Here is a 19477-nt window from a genome sequence, read left to right on the forward strand (position 1 = left end):
AAAACGATTACAAGATCGTCGTAGAAAACGAAAACTATGTTCCATGTATAAAATTCAAATTGAAATGGTTTCTCCATATCTAAACGAACTGCTTCCGTTGGTTCTAAATCATAATCTACGCAGTTCTCTAAATATATATCGATTCCTATTCCAAGACTTAAACATTCAAAAGAATCCTTCTTTCCATCTACAATATGCTCTTGGAACAATTTACCAACCACCGTTCGTAATTCAAAAGTGTTTCAACTTTTAACTCATGTATAACTGATAACCATGCATATGCACCTCAGTATTATTCGTGTGGTAAAAGAAAATTAAATATCATTCATACCAAGTTGCGTTATTCTGTTAGTTGTTTACACGGTGTCCTCTCACATAGCAGATTCTGTCAAAACATTGGTGTCCTCTCACTGAGTAGCCAGATTCTGTCAAAACATGGAGGACTCAAAACAACATAATTAACATCATCTGTTGAAGGAAGCTTCAATGATGTACAAATAATAATGAATGCCCATTGTATAAAAACATTGGTTATCCATAAAGTTGTCTTCAAAATGCCACTATCAGTTATTATCTGTTTCATTTTGTTCATCAGCAGGTTAACTTCATGTTATCAGTTGACCTATTTCCAAACTTTTGTTAGAAGGAAGTGCAGACCTATCATCATGTGATAATACAAATGTATTCAAGTCAGTGCAATCGTTCATTAGTGAGACAAAACGATTTGTATAGCATATCGATATTATTCTGTATAAGCTCTATCTCTTTTATATTTAAACTACTTTCTTGTCCACTATCTGTCATCTTTAGTTGCAGGAATCTAAATTACCTATGTACATACCAAGGAGAGGGTATTATAAGTTGAAGAAATTGTTCCTAATCCTTTTCTCTGTGAATAAAATATGTTTAAAACAAAACAATTAAAACTTGCTTCGATCACAAAATTTAATGTACGATATTATCGATAACACAATTTTCATATCGATAAGCTTTAATAATTGTTCCTATCAACGATATTTCCGATTATCGATCATTTTACCCAGTCCTAATAATATATGATGAATCTCGAAGTATTTTACAAATGGTTTTTCCTCTTTTTTTGAAAACTGCCCTCCCTACCTGTCCATCTCCCGTGCTTCAGAAATACAGCGGTGATAATTTTTTCCTCTTTTGCATTTTTCATGACCCCCATTAAGACTAAAACACATCTCACGCACCCCACCCACCCCCAATCTCTATAATAATATATAATCACCAGTCCTTAAGTAGGGTATTTGCCACTTCTGCAATGTATTATAACCGCGGGGGCGGTGGGGTAGCCTAGTGGTTAAAGCGTTCGCTCGTCACGCCAAAGACCCGGGCTCGATTCCCCACATGGGTACAATGTGTGAAGCCCATTTCTGGTGATCCCCGCCTTGATATTGCTAGAATATTGCTAAAAGCGGCGTAAAACCATACTCACTCACTCACTGAATAAAGAGCACTTTGAGATTAAATCCGGCATGGAAATATGTGGTACAACGTTCAGATTATGTTTTTTGGTGAACGGACGGAAGTCAACTGTTGGTAATATACAGTATAACCTCGTCTGTACGGACCCCGTTAAACAGAAACCCCCGACTTATGAAGGATAATGGTTTGGGAAGCGGGCATATGTACAAAACCGCATAAACTCGTGAAGGTCCGGGTTAGAATTGATCTTCAGTAACCCATACTTGTCGTAAGAGGCGACTAACGGGATCGGTGGTCAGGCTCGCTGGATTGGTTGACATATGTCATCGGTTCCCAATTGCGCAGATCGATGCTCATGCTGGAATACTGCTGAGTGCGGCGTAAAACTAAACTCACTCACTCACAAAACCGCATCATCTGTGACAATTACTGTAGTCCTGCACCACAACGAAGCACATGTGATACATGTGATCTCACCTCAGGCAAGTGAGTTTGTTCAAAGCTGCCTCTGTTCACCCAACAGAAAATGGGTACCCGGTGGGATAAAGTCACGTGGCTATAACCTTCTAGCGCCTAACAGGCAGCTTGGGTTATCCGGGGTAACAGTAATACCCAGATTGTTTGGTATGGACAAATGCGCATGACAAACGGATTATTATCATCAGCTATACTGTGGCAAAATGGTGTTGAGGTATAATTCTGTGGTCTTCGTTTGACATTTTAAGCCGCAATAAATCGCCCCGAATGATAATGAATTTGTGCCTTCGTGACATTGACGGGAAAATCTGCGCAGAAATCGTCAGAGTGATTAGTGGATGTTAATAACAGTTAATAAGGGTGACATTTGGTGCAATTACTGCAAGCGTGGCGTTATGACTCTGGGACAGGGCTTGTTGATTTCATCATAAATCATGTCAATTACATTCCCACTCAGACAGATTATCTGATATCACCATTAGCTTGTTCATGTCAGAGTGGCTGTGAAATGAGTTCCAACTCACCCGTCACGGGAGAGGTGGCCGACGAGGTAAAGTGTTCGCCCATTCTACCTTAGATCCCGGTTCGATTAACCAACGTGGATTTTGTGTTCACAGGCATTAGAGTATAAAGCCATTGAATTAAACACGATCCAGTAAGGTCCTTGCACAATTAGTGAGTGAGTGAGTTTAGTTTAGTTTTACGCCACTTTTTGCAATATTCCAGCAATATCACAGTGGGGGACACCAGAAATGGGCTTCACACATCGTACACATGTGGGGAATCACACCCGGGACTTCAGCGTTAGGGGCGGTTGGGTAGCCTCGTGGTTAAAGCTTTCGTTCCTCACGCCGAAGACACGGGTTCGATTCCCCACATAAGGTTCACCGTGTGAAGCCAACTTCTGGTGTCCCTCACCGTGATATTGCTGGAATATTTCTACAAAAGCGGCGTAAAAATAAACTCACTCTTGTGCGTGAAGAGTGAACGCTTTAACCACTATGCCACCCCACCGCCCCTCTTCCACAATGACCATTATAAGTTGTTTACTGGTCTCGAGGGGGACTGATGTACCCTCGATGTTTGTTTATGTTCCCTTACCCCGAAGGGCTCAAACATGTCGAAGGGCACACACATATCGTTTTCTGATTGGCTGAGCGCTCTTACAAGCGAGTAACATTTTCTATGTACCCCGCTGGGAATGCCGAACTCATTTGGTACTTCATTGTAGAAATTCTCTACCTCGAACAACATCCAATCACGTATGATGTACGGAAATTACCGATGTTTTGCGAATGCAAATCGATGGAAGGGAGATAACTCTAAATTTGTTTTTCTTGTCATCTTGTCGTCTGGTACGCCATACTATGATCCGATACCGTGCTTCAAACAGTTCAAAGTTACCATTGAGGTGTTCGGTAAGATAAATTATAATAGTCACAGGCTACGGATCAGGAGGAAGATAGAGATGGCGAGGAGTAGTTTGATGGGTGAACTCAGTTTGACGTTTGAGAGATTCTAGCTTCGATCCTGTCCGACAGTGAATCATATTCAGCACAAGTGAACAAAGGACATTGTTCGAAATATGCCTCTAACCTACTAAAACGCTTCATCATTAACTATTATCATTTGTTCGAAATATTCCTCTCTTACCCACAATAAACACTCACCCGTGAAGATCTGGGTTAGAATTGATCTTCAGCTACCTATGCCTGTCGTAAGAGGCGACTAAAGGTGTCGGGTGGTCAGGCTCGCTGGCTTGGTTGACACTTGTCATCGTAACCGATGCTCATGCTCTTGATCATTGGATTGTCTGGTCCAGACTCGATTATTCACAGACCTACGTGGCGTTAGACAACAAACAAACAAAACAGTAAACACTCAGGAAGTCGAGAATGAAAATCGAGCGCACAATGATCGATTTAAGTGCCTTATAAATGTACACATATTACACTAGAATTGGATGAATAATAGTGCATTTATCTAAACCGAAACTGTCATTCATAAAATATTTATCTAGCTAGTCTCAAATGTAGAACTATCAAAGTAAAGGTTATGATACATACACTGTGTACAGTACACACCCCCTAGTGTACAGTACACAACCCTGTGCACTTAAAAGAATCCACGAATCCGTTGGTATATGACAAGATGTTGGCCACATGAATACGTGCAAACACCTAGTCGCGGGTACAGCAACGTGCAGTAAACTTGGACAAAGTACTGTGACTATGTGTCCCTGTCCACCCAGCTGTGAATGGGTACCTCGTACGGATGAGAAAGCCACAATAACTCGGTGCGCCTAGTGGTTGCAAGAGTTGTATGATCCCCAAGGAGTTGAGATTGATAATAAGATGTGCCATTGAGATTGACATCCAATGATCGAGGGAAAAACTACCAGCGCCTTGAGCATGCACTAGTTGCGTGGATATGTGCGCTATATAAATATCCAATAATAATAATACATATTCCATATTCCATCCAGCTAAAAGAACACAATGTGAGAATGATGACAATGCATGCACTGTACAATTGATACAAAGAATGACACCAGATTCAGCATGCATTAATGCACCACAGACAACTGATCCCTCCACAGAAACATTGAAATTCTCGTAGAAGTTGAAAAAAGTTGTGCCTGAGAGAAAGTGAACATTTAACGTATCATCATGTATTAACAATATAAAACGAGAAAGAAGTACCATATTCATTAACATGTGAAACAGAACCATAGAATTAAATAATATATAATTTAAACCATAAATACTTTTTTCGGAAATATTTGCTGTGGATATCATTGTTGATGATTATGATGATGATGATGATGATTGATGATGATGATGTTATTGTTGGTGATGATGATGATGATGTTATTGATGATGATGATGATGATGATGATGATGATTATGATGATGATGATGATGTTATTGTTGGTGATGATGATGATGATGATGATGATGTTATTGTTGGTGATGATGATGATGATGTTATTGTTGGTGATGATGATGATGATGATGATGATGATGATGATGATGATGATGATGATTTATGATGATATGTTATATATGATGATGATGATGATGATGTTATTGTTGGTGATGATGATGATGATGTTATTGTTGGTGATGATGATGATGATGATGGTGATGATGATGATGATGATGATGATGATGATGATGATGAATGATGATGATGATGATGATATTTTATGTATAGTATATATTAATAATTTCATCATCAATTATGCACTCTTCAAAAAAGAAACGCATAGGTGATTTTGAGAATATTGGCAAAAACAATACAAATATACAATTTCTTTCCAAACCGTGCGTGACCAAGAAGGCCAGTTGTCGTCCCTGTTTTGAGAGACTTCCATCGGCACAGTCGCTTTTTGTGGTGTCGCAGAGTGGGGAACTGGAACCTTAGAAACTAGAGGCGAGTCTGGTTCAGTGATAAATCACCAGCCAGATTCAACAGGTCGACAGATTCGCCAGCAAGTGCTATGGTGTGGGGTGATCAGGGGAATATGACAGCAAATCTGTACATCAACGAAGTCCTTGCACGTCACATGCTTCCGATTATGGAGCAACAGAGGGAGTTGTTCCAGCATGACAACGCTACTTCACATACAGCACGCGTCACGGTCCACTACCTTGCCAATTCTAACGCCAATGTCTTGCCATGGTCTTCCCGATCACCAGATCTAAACCCGATAGAACACCTATGAGATGAACTCGATCGACGTGTAAATCAACGTCAAAACACGCCTCAGACACTTCTTCAACTGGCCATCGCATTGCAGGAAGAGTGGGGAAGAAATTCCGCAAGAGCGACTTCATCGACTTATCCAGTCTGCCTGAGACGGGCCCGAGCAGTAATTGCTGCCAACGGTGACCATACAAAGTATTCACTTTGACACCATCTTGTGGATTCAAATAAACAGAAACACAACAATAAAGTCTGTTGTTGTGTTGGCGAACTCTTTGTCACCATTTTACTATTCACATTACATGAAATAATTCCTCTTAAACTCAAACAATAAATTCTTCTAAAGAGTGTACTGTATATTGACTAACGTAAAACTAATCTTCTAAAAATGGCTTATCCATTTCTTTTTTTTCTTTGATAAATGTTTTATTATCATTTTGTGATTGTTATTATTATTCAGATATGTTCAAACACATCGTCACCTTTTAATTTGCATGTCAGGTCGGTATAACCAACGCGCAACAAAGGCTACATACTGTGACATATCTCATGATTTGTCAATATGAACATTGCCTGATAGTTGACCTCCTGGTGATCCATGTTATTCGTATTCTGATCGACGCAATTATATCAATAATGGATGAAAGATCTAATTGGTGGTGGGCATCGGACGCTAGTTGGCGAGGCTCCGATGTGTATAAATTCTCCCGCGGTTTCCCAACTGGTCATTGCCTGTGTTGCTGTTGCGAAGATCTGACAAACGCTTAACAATGAAGGTCCTGTGTATTCTCCTTGTCGTAGTCGGAGCTGGTGAGTTCGGTTTTCTTGTATTGTGTTGTACCTTACATGCCTTCTCGTCCAAATGAACTGTTCTCATGTTTAGTGTCGTAGGCAATACAATTTCTGACGTAAACGCTTTCATTTTTCCCGTTAACACCATACCTTTCTTCAGATGAATTTATGGCGGTGGGGCAGCCTAGTGGTTAAAGCGTTTGCTCATTGCGGCGAAGACCCATGTTGAATTCCCCACATGAGTACAATGTGTGAAGCCCATTTCTGGTGTTCCCCCGCTGATATTGCTGGAATATTGCGAAAAGCGGCGTAAAACTAAACTCACTCACTCACTCACTCACTCACTCACCACAGATGATTTAGAACGTTAACGTAGCCCCGGGGTTGAAGCGTTCGCTTCTTCACACATGTGATGCTTGTAGTAAGAGACGACTAACACGATCGGGTTGTCAGGCTCGCTGACGTGGTTGACAAGTGTCATCGTATCCCAGTGATGCTCATGTTGATCACTGGGTTGTCTGGTCTAGACTCAACTATGTACAGTCCACTGTCATACAGCTGGAATATTGCTGAGTACGGCGTTAAGCAACAAACATTAGCATTCGCTTACGTCACGACACGTTTTCTTGTCACGTTACACTCTCCTCCAGAACATCTAGAGCGTTAGCCTTGTGGTTGTATCGTTCGCTCGTCACTGCCAAGATTCGTTTTTTTAGTTTGGTATTTTCATCCGTGGTATTGCTGGAATATTGCTAAAAGCGGCGAAAATCCATCCATACTCACTCCTGCAATATGATGTTGTGGTTATCGTGATGGTAATCTATAAATTATTGATTCTGGGCCAGACAAACCATTGATTCTGATATTTTGTCACTGACAACCGGCTCAATTAAAGGGGGACTTAGCTCAAGCAAATTGGCATTGCCAGGACGCTGTTTGCCTGTTAAATGAAACAATCGCTACATTTAGATCACCAACGTCTCTCATTCATAATTATTTCCGTAGTGTTTTAAATATACTTCCTTTCAAAAGTTTAGACTCACTAGTGTAAATATAGCCACTTACTTCAGGCATCTGTTCTAAACTACATTTTGCAAAATATTCCATACTGTTTAAAGGTACTGTTTACATATGCACTGATGTGTTGTAAAACATTGATTTGTTCGCAACATTGAACAGATTATTGTCATGAGTTCAATAAATGATACAAATCAGTGAAAAATGGCGAATTCTTAACAAAACTTTACACCAAAACGTAGGTGTTCACATGCACGGTATTTGCACATGCCTTTCAGCAATTTGATGCATGATCCTCATGCAATTCATCTGCATAAGGTTTGCAGTTGGTTCCCCCAGATCAGTGGAGAAATCAATCTTCGATGTAACCATATATATACACACACATAACATATAGTGAGTGTTTTAAGTGATTCTAAACTTTTGCTGGGAAGTATATAACTATTTCATTCTACGGGGAAACTCAATGAAAAGATACTGATTTGGTGGGGATACCAAAGACCTGTGTTCGATTCCCCAGAAAGGTTTTATAAACCCCAAAAATCATTTAAATTTTATTTCAAAGGACTTAGCGCACCTGTCCATTATAAATGACCTCTTAGCTGGACAAGATGTGTGTGTAACAGAATAAAATATGTTATAGTGGTTTATGTTTCTCGACAGCCGTCTGCAAAGAGGTGGGCAAGGTGGCCCGACGGGAAGGGGACTACGTCTGTCCCCCACGGGAAGCATCCTTCACCTACATGAGCTACTGTGCCTGGGATCCATGCGAGATATTTGCTGATGATCCTTGTGCTGACGTCCCTGGCGCCGTCTGCAAGTAAGTAGATGCATTTGCTGCCGTTGCTTTGTTTGAGATCGGACTCTGTCTGACCTAATGACCAGGGTCAGCACAAAGCTGATTTCCCACTCTTTAACATAGGACCATAGGTAGTATTGTGAGTGGCGAATTAAATCCTACAGGGCTCACGCGACGAACCCTTGCTACCCTTAAATCCAATTATCCACAGTAGGTGTGAGTGAGTGAGTTTAGGTTCCAGCTATATGGCGGCGGTCTGTAAATACTCGAGTCTGGACCAGAAAATCCAGTGATCAACAGCATGAGCATCGATCTATGCAATTGGGAACCGATGGCATGTGTCAACCAAGTCAGCGAGATTAGACCATCCGATCCTCTTACAAGAATGGGTTGCTCAAGACAAATTCTAACCCGGGTCTTCAAGGGTCTGAATTTCTGTGTAGCGTATACTTGTTTAACGTTTAATAGGTAATCTTCATCCTCTTTCTAAATCAGGATGCATTTGTTTTAGATTCGACGTGTGCCCCAACCACGACTGTATCCCCATGTTCTTCGTGGACAAGCAGTGGGTGGAATGTAATGATCTCGTGTACAAAGAGTATTGAGTTCAACAGATCATCTCTATTTTAAACATATTACAAAGACTGATATATTCTTAGTGTTGTATACATACTTTCCTATACGTGTAATTTATGTCATATTTCTAATAAAGTGTATAGATTGTTGTTTCTTTTGTCTGTTCACTATTCTTTCACTTTGACATCGTCTACTGCCATGTAGAGGTTATGGCACTTGTCCACGTAGGTACATATAGTACATTTAAGTCGACAAAGCAAAGAACCTTGGTGTCATCTTTGATTCTCCCTTGTCAATGGAAGCCCAAGTTAATCAAGTGTGCCAGACCTGCTACTTCCATCTAAGAAGTATTGTTTAATATCCGCCATCTTATTACCAAAGACGTAACAAATACACTAGTCCAACAACTTGTGATGTCCCGCATTGACTACAGCAACAGTCTGTTGTATGGTTTGAGTCAGGATCTGCTGAACAAACTCCAGAAGGTACACAATAGGGCAGCTCGTATTGTGAGTCGTGCACCAAAAAGATGCCACATAACACCGGTATTGATGTCCCTACATTGGCTACCAATAGAAGCCCGGATCCACTTCAAGATCTTGTGTTTTGCCTACCACTGTTTGAATGGTACAACACCGAGCTATCTATCAGAACTGATCTCACCATACCAGCCTATGGTCTAAGGTCTAAGGTCTAAGGTCTGAAAACCAACGCCTACTTGCAGTACCAAACTCAAGACTAAAATCCTACGGCAACAGATCGTTTCAAGTAGCAGCACCACAGTTATGGAACCCTCTACCTCAGAACATTAAAGAATCCCCCACCCTTGAGACATTCAAAACCAACCTAAAAACCTTTCTCATTAGAAAGTTCTATCCCCACGAACTATCTCCTCCCGTGAACTTCTCATCTGTGACTATTGTAGCGCCTTTAGCATGCACCTCTGTGGATTGAACCCAGAGCAATATAAATAGACATGATTATTATTAAGTCACCCAGTCCAGCTTAGCCACCACAGTGTATCACTATCAAGTTCCATCAATCGGTCACCCGCATCCATTACACATTTCTGACAGTGCTCCCTTAAAGCTTCAATGTGCAGATTGTTTAGTTTGTATCACGAATTAGGGATTATACTAAATCCCCAGGACCTGCTTAGATTAGTCCGGATTATGGAGAAAATCGGATTACACAGAGTCCGGATTTGACAGATTCCACTCTAATACCCACTTGTTGAATGTAATATTAAGCTTCTGAATGATATGACAGTGTTCAACATTACTGAATTATCTCCCTTGTTGAGCCAAATACACCGTGTAATCCTGTCACCCTATAACCCATATATACTACCCATCAAAGTTTAGACTCACTAGTGTAAATATAACCACTTACTTCGGGCAACTGTTCTAAACTAATTTTTTGCAAAATATTCCATGCTGTTTAAAGGTACGGTTTACACATGAACTGATGTGTTGTAAAACAAATTTGTAACGTTCAAACGATTATTGTCATGAGTTCAATAAATGATACAAATCAGTGAAAATTGGCGAATTCTTAACAAAACTTTACACCAAAACGCAGCTATTCACATGCTCGATATTTGCACATGCTTTTCAGCAATTTGATGCATGATCCTCATGCAATTTATCTGCATAAGGTTTGCAGTTGGTTCCCCCGAGTTAGTGGAGAAATCAATCTTAGATGTAACCAATATGTATATATACATAACATATAGTAAGTGCTTTAAGTGAGCCTAAACTTCTTTTGATGGGAAGTATATAACTATTTCATTCTATTGGGAGCGATGAAAAGATACTGATTTGGTGGGGATACACCAAAGATCTGTGTTCGATTCTAAACTTTTGAAAGGAAGTATATTATTATAGAGAAACACGCTCATATTGACAAGCACTGTTAATTGTGGTTACAAATAATCACCTTTAGGCAGAGTTGCCAATTGTTTGATCGGCATTCTAGAAGTTGGTGAGTCAAACAATGAAACACACAACTTTCACATGCGACGTTTCGATGTAGATTCTTACATCGTTATCAAGCTAATGTCGCCATTGTTTGGTGGGTACATAACAAAGGGCCTTTGGCTAAGCGGTTTATGGATGATAACTTCTTGTTTATTGCCATCCATCTCAACAAGCTGCATCAACTCCAGGACAACAAAAGATCGAACTCTAAGACATCTGACTCCAGAGTGACCCAGGAACAGTACATCAAGAAGTCATCAACATCAGCACCAAGACTATCACCAAAAACCAAATCAACCTCTTAGCCAAAGGCCTTACTTATGTACCCACCAAACCACGGCGACATTAGCTAGATAACGATGTAAGAATCTACATCGAAACGTCGCTTAACAGAATAAACAAGAAGTTGTCATCCATGAAGTTGTATGTTTCAGAGTAGCCAATATCATTCCCTAAATTATGTATAAGAAATACAGTTCGCTCTACCACCATGTATAGTGTAATAAAGCACTCTTTTGCCCTGAACTATTACAGTTAAAGTACGAGGACGCTACCGTCGTAAAACATAAACGTAATGTTTCCACCAGTGTTGTCAGCTGCGTGAAGCACCTGCAAACCAAGAAACGTGATGCAACGGAGTAGTTTAATGTAGGAGGCCGTACGAGGCGATGACAACTGACATGCATCGTGACGTCGCTTACATTGTGACGTAATGTAAAATGGTTTGATTACGAGTGGGCAGACTAGAATGGCGCAGTGACAGGATAACGTCATTCAATTGTTACGTCATCAAAAAACTATACCTTTAGTGTCTGATAATGTATTTTGGGGGGATTGTTCTAACCGCTAGGCATCTTAGAATGATGTTTTCACTTCATTGTCTTTAAACTGGCAATAAGTGAAATTGGTAAGCTCAAACAGTAAAAAAGAAATATTTTTGATTTCCTGGAAGTATTTCAGAGTCACAGCTTGATAAATAAAGAGACTAAAAATGAAATTTACTTTCATGCTGTGGTCTCAGAGAGCTTTCATATGTTTTAGAGGTCCTTTCCTTTCCTCGGGTTTAACAGGCGGTAAGGTTCTCTGGTCAGTGTTTCACACTGCTGGACACAACCCAATCCCTTACTTTATACTTTCTGGCAAAGTTGATTATCCACCCTTACATATGTCAGGACATTAAAACTGTTTTTTTAACCCTGGCCAATTTCTGGCCTGAATTCCATGCTCTCTGTCCAATTTCGAACAGTGTTTCAGATTCCTCTCCATGTGTACTTCTGTCACCAGCTTACATCGAAGATGCTTTTACAATTGATTTAGAGGGGTGGGGGTTGGGTACGGGGTTGGTGTGTGTGTAATTATAAAAATTGAAGGGGTTACAACCATTATTGGAATGAGTACATGTATATATTATAATACAGAACAACCAGAAATTATTGAGAATTTAAAGATTGTAATTTTTAAAAAAAATTTCACTCATTACTCACGTATTAAATGTGAATATTAGCAGAAAATAACTCCAGATTCAAAGACAGTTGAACAGTTAGTATTTTGTCAAGTCACCATGGGCAGCAATGGAGGCTTTAATGCGGTGGGCATACTACTGATCAAAGAAGTTAGAAAGTCGTGTTCCATCCTGTCCCAATATCGGACCACCTCTTCTTTCATTTCAGCAATATTTGTCAGATATTTTTTTATTGACACTTTCCTTCATAAGTCCCAAAACATTTTCTATTGGATTTAGGTCAGGGTTATAGCTTGGCCAATCTTATAATGTCATATCCGAAACCAGGCATGTGAATGCTTTAAACGATGTTTTGGGTCGCTGTCCTGCTGGAAAATCCAAACATTTCCATAGAACACGTGAGCAGATGGAAGTAAATGTCCCTCGAGAATATCTGTATACCGCTCATTGTTCATATTCCCTTTAAATACACAGAGGGGCTTTGCCCCTAACACAGATATGCCACCCGAAACGTTAAATTTCGGACTGTACTTTGGGCGCTGATGCAAAGGTTTTTCAGTTTGTTTGGTCCAGAATTTCAGTGTATTAGGAAACAGCCACACAGAACTTTCATCTGAGAAAATCACATTGTCACAGTTAAAATTTCTATGCTGTAAGCACCAATTCATCCTTCGCTCCTTTTGTTCAGGTTTCATGATCAGTGATGGAATTCCTCGACTTTTCTGCCAACCCATTGCATGCAGCTCAGTTCTAATTGTCTCCTTACAGACAGCCACAGTTCCTCTATCAATCATATCCAGCCTTAAGTTTTCTAAAGTCCTTCGTTTGTTCGCATAAATTAACATCAAAGAATGACACTAGATTCAGCATGCAATAATGCACTACAGACATCTCATCCCATGTTGGGAATCGAACCCGGTTCTTCGGCGTGACGAGCGAACGCTTTAACCAAATGTCGTGAAAGCGAACATTTAACCAGTCTTGTGACCATATAGAACGAGAGAAAAAAATAATATCCATCAACTTGAGCAAAAATATCAAACTGAAATTGTCTTTCAGAATTAATTGTTATGGATATAATTATTGATGATGATGATGGTAATGACATATTCAAATATAATTAATATTATTTATTTCATCATTAATATTATTATTATTATTATTATTTCATTGTTATTATTATTGATACAACATCACACACATCGTCACCATATATTTTGCAAGTTAGGTCAGTGTAACCAACGCGCAACAACAGCTACATGCTGTGACATGTCTCATGATTTGTCAATATCAACCATCCCTCATGCATGACCTCCTGGGGATCTCATGCGATTCGTATTCTGATTGACGCAATTATATCAGTAATGTATCTAAACTGGAGTGGAAGTTCTAATTGGTGGTGGGCATCGGACGCTAGTTGGCGTTGCTACAAGGTGTATATATTCCGAGGTTTCCCAACTGGTCATTGCCTGTGTTGCTGTTGCGAAGATCTGACGAACACTTAACAATGAAGGTCCTGTGTATTCTCCTTGTCGTAGTCGGAGCTGGTGAGTTCGGTTTTCTTGTATTGTGTTGTACCTTACTTGCCTTTTCGTCCAAATGAACCATTCTCATGTTTAGTATCGTAGGCAATGCAATTTTTGACAATTTAAACGATTTCATTTTTCAAGTAAACTTTACACTTTTGTTTAGATGGTTTACAGCGTTAGCGTAGCCCTGTGGTTGAAGCGCTCGCTCGTCACACCTAAGATTCGTTTTCGATTCCCACATGGATACATTTTGGAAATCCTTCAGTAATAATGCTGGAATGTTGCTAAAAGCGGCGAAAATCCATCTATACTCAATCCTGCAAAGTGATATGTCTGTTATCGTGATGGTCATCTGTAAATTATTTAGTTTGGCCAAGGCAAACCACTGATTCTGATGTTATGTCACTGATAACCGGGTCAATATTAATATTCCACTCTGCTGGGAAAATTTTAACTGACAATGAAAAGATAGTGAAGCGGTGTGGAAACTCAGAAAACCTCGATTCCCAGAAAGGGATTTCCATAAACTCCCAAAATTATTAAAATTTTGATTGAAAGAGTGAGTGAGTGAGTCAGTTTAGTTTTACGCCGCACTCCGATGACCGATGACATGTGTCAACCAAGCCAGCGACCCTGACCACCCGATCCCGTTAGTCGCCTCTTACGACAAGCATGTGTTACTGAAGATCAATTCTAACCCGGACCTTCACGGGTCTTGATTGAAAGAACTCAGCATATTTGTCCTTTATAAAGTACGTCTTAACTGGACAAGATTTATATGTAACAGAATACGAGATGTTATAGTGGTTTATGTTACTCAACAGCCGTCTGCAAAGAGGTGGGCAAGGTGGCTCGACGGGATGGGAACTACGTCTGTCCCCCACTGGAAAAATCCTTCACCTACATGAGCTTCTGTGTCTGGGATCCATGCGAGATATTTGCTGATGAGCCGTGTGCTGACTTTCCTGGCGCCGTCTGCAAGTAAGTACAGTGTACCCGGTTATAATGCCCCTGGTTATAATGCCACCCTGGATATTCACGTAATGCCATATTTTTGACAGAATGGATTCCTGCCTTATAATACCCTAGTTATAATGCCAAAATGGATATAATGCCATTTACCAATGTTTTTGCGAATAAAAGGCATTTTTCCCTGGTTATAATGCCAATTACACTGGCTGCATGTAGTATACATACCTTAATTGGCATGACCCAGATGAATTGAACAAACTCATTAATGCTTTAAGTATTCAACACATGTGACAATACACTTACTGCCATCTGCAACAAATCACCTGCAGTGCCAAGACGCTGGGATTATCCAGTCATTCAAGGCTCATTACAGGAGACCTGAGATCAACCATGACTCAATATCATTGACTCCATACCACTGACCTCCGTATCCAACCACTGACTCCATACCACTGTCCATACCACTGACTCCATACCACTGACTCCGTACCACTGACTCCATACCACTGACTCCATACCACTGACTCCATACCACTGACTCCATACCACTGACTCCATACCACTGACTCCATACCACTGACTCCATACCACTGACTGACCACTGACTCCATACCACTGACTCCATACCACTGACTCCATACCACTGACTCCATACCACTGACTCCATACCACTGACTCCGTACCACTGTACCACTGACTCCGGGTACCACTGGACTCATACCACTGACTCCATACCACTGACTCCATACCACTGACTCCATACCACTGACTCCATACCATACCACTGACTCCGTACCACTGACTCCATACCACTGACTCATACTCCATACCACTGACTCCATACCACTGACTCCCATACCACTGACTCCATACCACTGACTCCATACCACTGACTCCATACCACTGACTCCACTGACCCACTGACTCCATGACTCACTGACTCCCACTGACTTCACCACTGACTCCATACCACTGACTCCATACCACTGACTCCATACCACTGACTCCATATATCCACTGACTCCATACCACTGACTCCATACCACTGACTCCCACTACCCATACCACTGACTCCATACCACTGACTCCATACCACTCCATACCACTGACTCCGTACCACTGACTTCATACCACTGACTCCATACCACTGACTCCATACCACTGACTCCATACCACTGACTCCATACCACTGACTTCCATACCACTGGACTCCATACCACTGACTCCATGACTCACCACTGACTCCGTACCACTGACTCCATACCACTGACTCCATACCACTGACTCCATACCACTGACTGACTCCATACCACTGACTCCATGACCACCACTGACTCCATACCACTGACTCCATACCACTGACTCCATACCACTGACCCGTACCACTGACTCACTGACTCCATATCACTGACTCCCATACCACTCCATACCACTGACTCCCATATACCCTGACTGACTCCCACTGACTATACCACTGACTCCATACCACTGACTCCATACCACTGACTCCATACCACTGACTCCATACCACTGACTCCATACCACTGACTCCATACCACTGACTCCGTACCACTGACCACCACTGACTCCCATGACCACTGACTCCATACCACTGACCTGTACCACTCTCCATACCACTGACTCCATCCACCACTGACTCCGTACCACTGACTCCATACCACTGACTCCATACCACTGACTCCATACTGACTCCACTGACTCCATACCACTGACTCCATACCACTGACTCCATACCACTGACTCCATACCACTGACTCCATGACTCACTGACTCCATACCACTGACTCCATACCACACTGACTCCATACCACTGACTCCATACCACTGACTCCATACCACTGACTCCCACTGACTACCACTGACTCCGTACCACTGACTCCTGTACCACTGACTCCATACCACTGACTCCATACCACTGACTCCATACCACTGACTCCATACCACTGACTCCATACCACTGACTCCATACCACTGACTCCATACCACCACTGACTCTGACTCCACCACTGACTCCATACCACTGACTCCATACCACTGACTCCGTACCACTGACTCCCATACCACTGACTCCATACCACTGACTCCGACCTATACCGTACCACTGACTCCATACCACTGACTCCATACCACTGACTCCATACCACTGACTCCATGACTACCACTGACTCCATACCACTGACTCCATACCACTGACTCCATACCACTGACTCCATACCACTCCATACCACTGACTCCATACCACTGACTCCATACCACTGACTCCACCACTGACTCCATACCACTGACTCCATACCACTGACTCCACTGACCCACCACTGACTCCATACCACTGACTCCATACCACTGACTCCACTGACTCCGTACCACTGACTCCATACCACTGACTCCATACCACTGACTCCATACCACTGACTCCATGACTCCGTACCACTGACTCCATACCACTGACTCCATACCACTGACTCCATACCACTGACTCCATACCACTGACTCCATACCACTGACTCCATACCACTGACTCCGTACCACTGACTCCATACCACTGACTCCTGACTCCATACCACTGACTCCATACCACTGACTCCATATCACTGACTCCGTACCACTGACTCCATACCACTGACTCCATACCACTGACTCCATACCACTGACTCCATACCACTGACTCCATACCACTGACTCCATACCACTGACTCCACCACACTGACTCCATACCACTGACTCCATACCACTGACTCCTCCATACCACTACCACTGACTCCATACCACTGACTCCATACCACTGACTCCATACCACTGACTCCATACCACTGACTCCATACCACTGACTCCATACCACTGACTCCATACCACTGACTCCATACCACTGACTTCCTACCACTGACTCCATACCACTGACTCCGTACCACTGACCATCCTGTTGAGGTCCTACCTGGTTATAATGCCACCCTGGATATAACGTCATATTTCCTCCTGGACAAACGGTGGCATTATAACCAGGGTATACTGTAGATGGGCTAGTGTAAGATCAGACTCTGTCAGACCTAATGCCCAGGGTTAGCTCAAAGCTGTATTGTTATGTTCATTTTGAAACATCTTGTAGGCTTTTTGAGTCAATGAAATATAGCGAAATTGCACACTGGGAATGCAGACTGATCCGTCTTTGGCACCAGCTCGAGGAAAGTCAGTTTGAGTGTCACATGGAGACGTGTGGTGGCGCTGAAGTCAATACCTCGTGTGACCACTGTGGGCATCCAGAACTGCACGGCACCGCCTCGGCATCGAACGAAGTTTCAGAATCTCGTGTTGCCCAATCGCAGCCCACTCTGCCTGTAGTGCCTGTGCAAGTTGCTGAAGTGTCTGCGGCTGAGGGTTACGGCGTCGCCCCCGTCTGTCCAGGGCATCCCACAGATGTTCGATCGGGTTTAAGTCCGGTGATCTTAAGGGCCAGGGGAGCACATTGATGTTGTGGTTCTGGAGGAAGTCTCTAGTGAGACGTGCTGTGTGCGGCCTGGCATTGTCCTGTTGAAACAACTCCCTCTGGCGATCAATGATTGGAAGGAGGTGTGGGCGTAGGATTTTGCGTTCGTCAACAATATTCCAAATACAGTGAATAATCGACAGAGAGCGATCAACCTTTTCTGATCCCCAACTTTCACGTGCATTGCATGTGAATTGTGTATTCTGTGACACTACACGCCGAAATTGAAAATCATGCAGTTAAATACGGGTACTTACGGACTTTTGTAAAATGAATCACGTTTTAATTCATTGCTACATGAAATTGCTATTTTCATGACGCGTTTCTTTTTTGGGAGAGTATATATCATTGAATTATTAGCTTCATCCTCATTCTAAATCAGGATGTATTTGTTTCAGATTAGACGTGTGCCCCAACCACGACTGTATCCCCATGTTCTTCGTGGACAAGCAGTGGGTGGAATGTAGAGATCTCGTGTATAGACAGTATTGAGCTCATCTCTATTTTAAACATATTACAAAGACTGATATATTCATAGTGTTGTGTACATACTTTCCTATACGTGTAATTTATGTCATGTTTCTAATAAAGTGTATATATTGTTTTTCGGTTGTCTGTTTCGTCTGTAACGTTTTTGAGTGAGTGAGTTTAGTTTTATGCCGCTTTTAGCGATATTCCAGCAATACCACTGCGAGAAACTCCAGAAATGGGCTTCACACATTGTACCCATGTGGGGAATCGAACCTGGGCCTTCGGCGTGACGAGCCAACGCTTTACCCACTAGGCTACCCCACCGCCCCTGGCATATTTGAAAGTTACCAACGTCCAAAACCTTTGTGTCGAATCTGAAGGCACTTAGGTACATACTTCGTGTTATCCGGATTCGACACAGTTGCAAAATGGTAAGTAAATAAGCATAAGTAGGGACACAGCTTTTCTTTCGACACATCTATAGGTTCGAAAGATTGGTGTTTGACTTATATCCCCCAATACCAAGGAATGCCCACTATCAGTCTTTGGCACCGTTTATATTGTATACCTAGTTACAAAGGAAGCTTCGTGGCACTTCTCTTTTCCAAGGAAATCAAAATACAATCTTACAACAAACCATGGGTTACCTCACAGTCACTGGAAGCGCGAGAGAGGAAAATTATGAATAAAACAGAAGATGTAAACTATATGGCATGAGGCCCTTTCCCATCAACAATCGTC

The 19477-nt window shown here is 41.9% G+C and overlaps 2 protein-coding genes across 2 annotated transcripts; both read left to right on the forward strand.

Moving 5' to 3' along the window:
• The first annotated feature begins 6329 nt into the window (after positions 1-6329).
• Positions 6330-8970, forward strand: LOC124255640. The gene is made up of 3 exons (XM_046689537.1): positions 6330-6447; positions 8110-8266; positions 8757-8970. The coding sequence occupies exons 1-3, from the start codon at positions 6408-6410 to the stop codon at positions 8848-8850; spliced, it is 291 nt and encodes a 96-aa protein (XP_046545493.1). The 5' UTR covers positions 6330-6407; the 3' UTR covers positions 8851-8970.
• A 4677-nt stretch (positions 8971-13647) lies between these two features.
• On the forward strand, positions 13648-18869 carry LOC124255644. The gene is made up of 3 exons (XM_046689539.1): positions 13648-13809; positions 14616-14772; positions 18664-18869. Exons 1-3 carry the CDS (start codon positions 13770-13772, stop codon positions 18755-18757), a joined length of 291 nt encoding a protein of 96 aa, XP_046545495.1. The 5' UTR covers positions 13648-13769; the 3' UTR covers positions 18758-18869.
• The last annotated feature ends 608 nt before the right edge of the window (positions 18870-19477 follow it).

Source organism: Haliotis rubra, unplaced genomic scaffold (genome assembly GCF_003918875.1).
Source record: "Haliotis rubra isolate DU_JTF1 unplaced genomic scaffold, ASM391887v1 Scf604, whole genome shotgun sequence".
Classification (NCBI taxonomy): Eukaryota; Metazoa; Mollusca; class Gastropoda; order Lepetellida; family Haliotidae; genus Haliotis; species Haliotis rubra.

What these genes read in the sequence shown, in the direction of transcription:
- LOC124255640 (XM_046689537.1), top strand. Translation starts at nt 6,408, where the DNA reads ATGAAGGTCCTGTGTATTCTCCTTGTCGTAGTCGGAGCTG. An exon ending in CCTTGTCGTAGTCGGAGCTG is followed by an intron (nt 6,448 to 8,109) that starts GTGAGTTCGGTT and finishes GTTTCTCGACAG; the next exon opens with CCGTCTGCAAAGAGGTGGGC. An exon ending in GTCCCTGGCGCCGTCTGCAA is followed by an intron (nt 8,267 to 8,756) that starts GTAAGTAGATGC and finishes CATTTGTTTTAG; the next exon opens with ATTCGACGTGTGCCCCAACC.
- LOC124255644 (XM_046689539.1), top strand. Translation starts at nt 13,770, where the DNA reads ATGAAGGTCCTGTGTATTCTCCTTGTCGTAGTCGGAGCTG. An exon ending in CCTTGTCGTAGTCGGAGCTG is followed by an intron (nt 13,810 to 14,615) that starts GTGAGTTCGGTT and finishes GTTACTCAACAG; the next exon opens with CCGTCTGCAAAGAGGTGGGC. An exon ending in TTTCCTGGCGCCGTCTGCAA is followed by an intron (nt 14,773 to 18,663) that starts GTAAGTACAGTG and finishes TATTTGTTTCAG; the next exon opens with ATTAGACGTGTGCCCCAACC.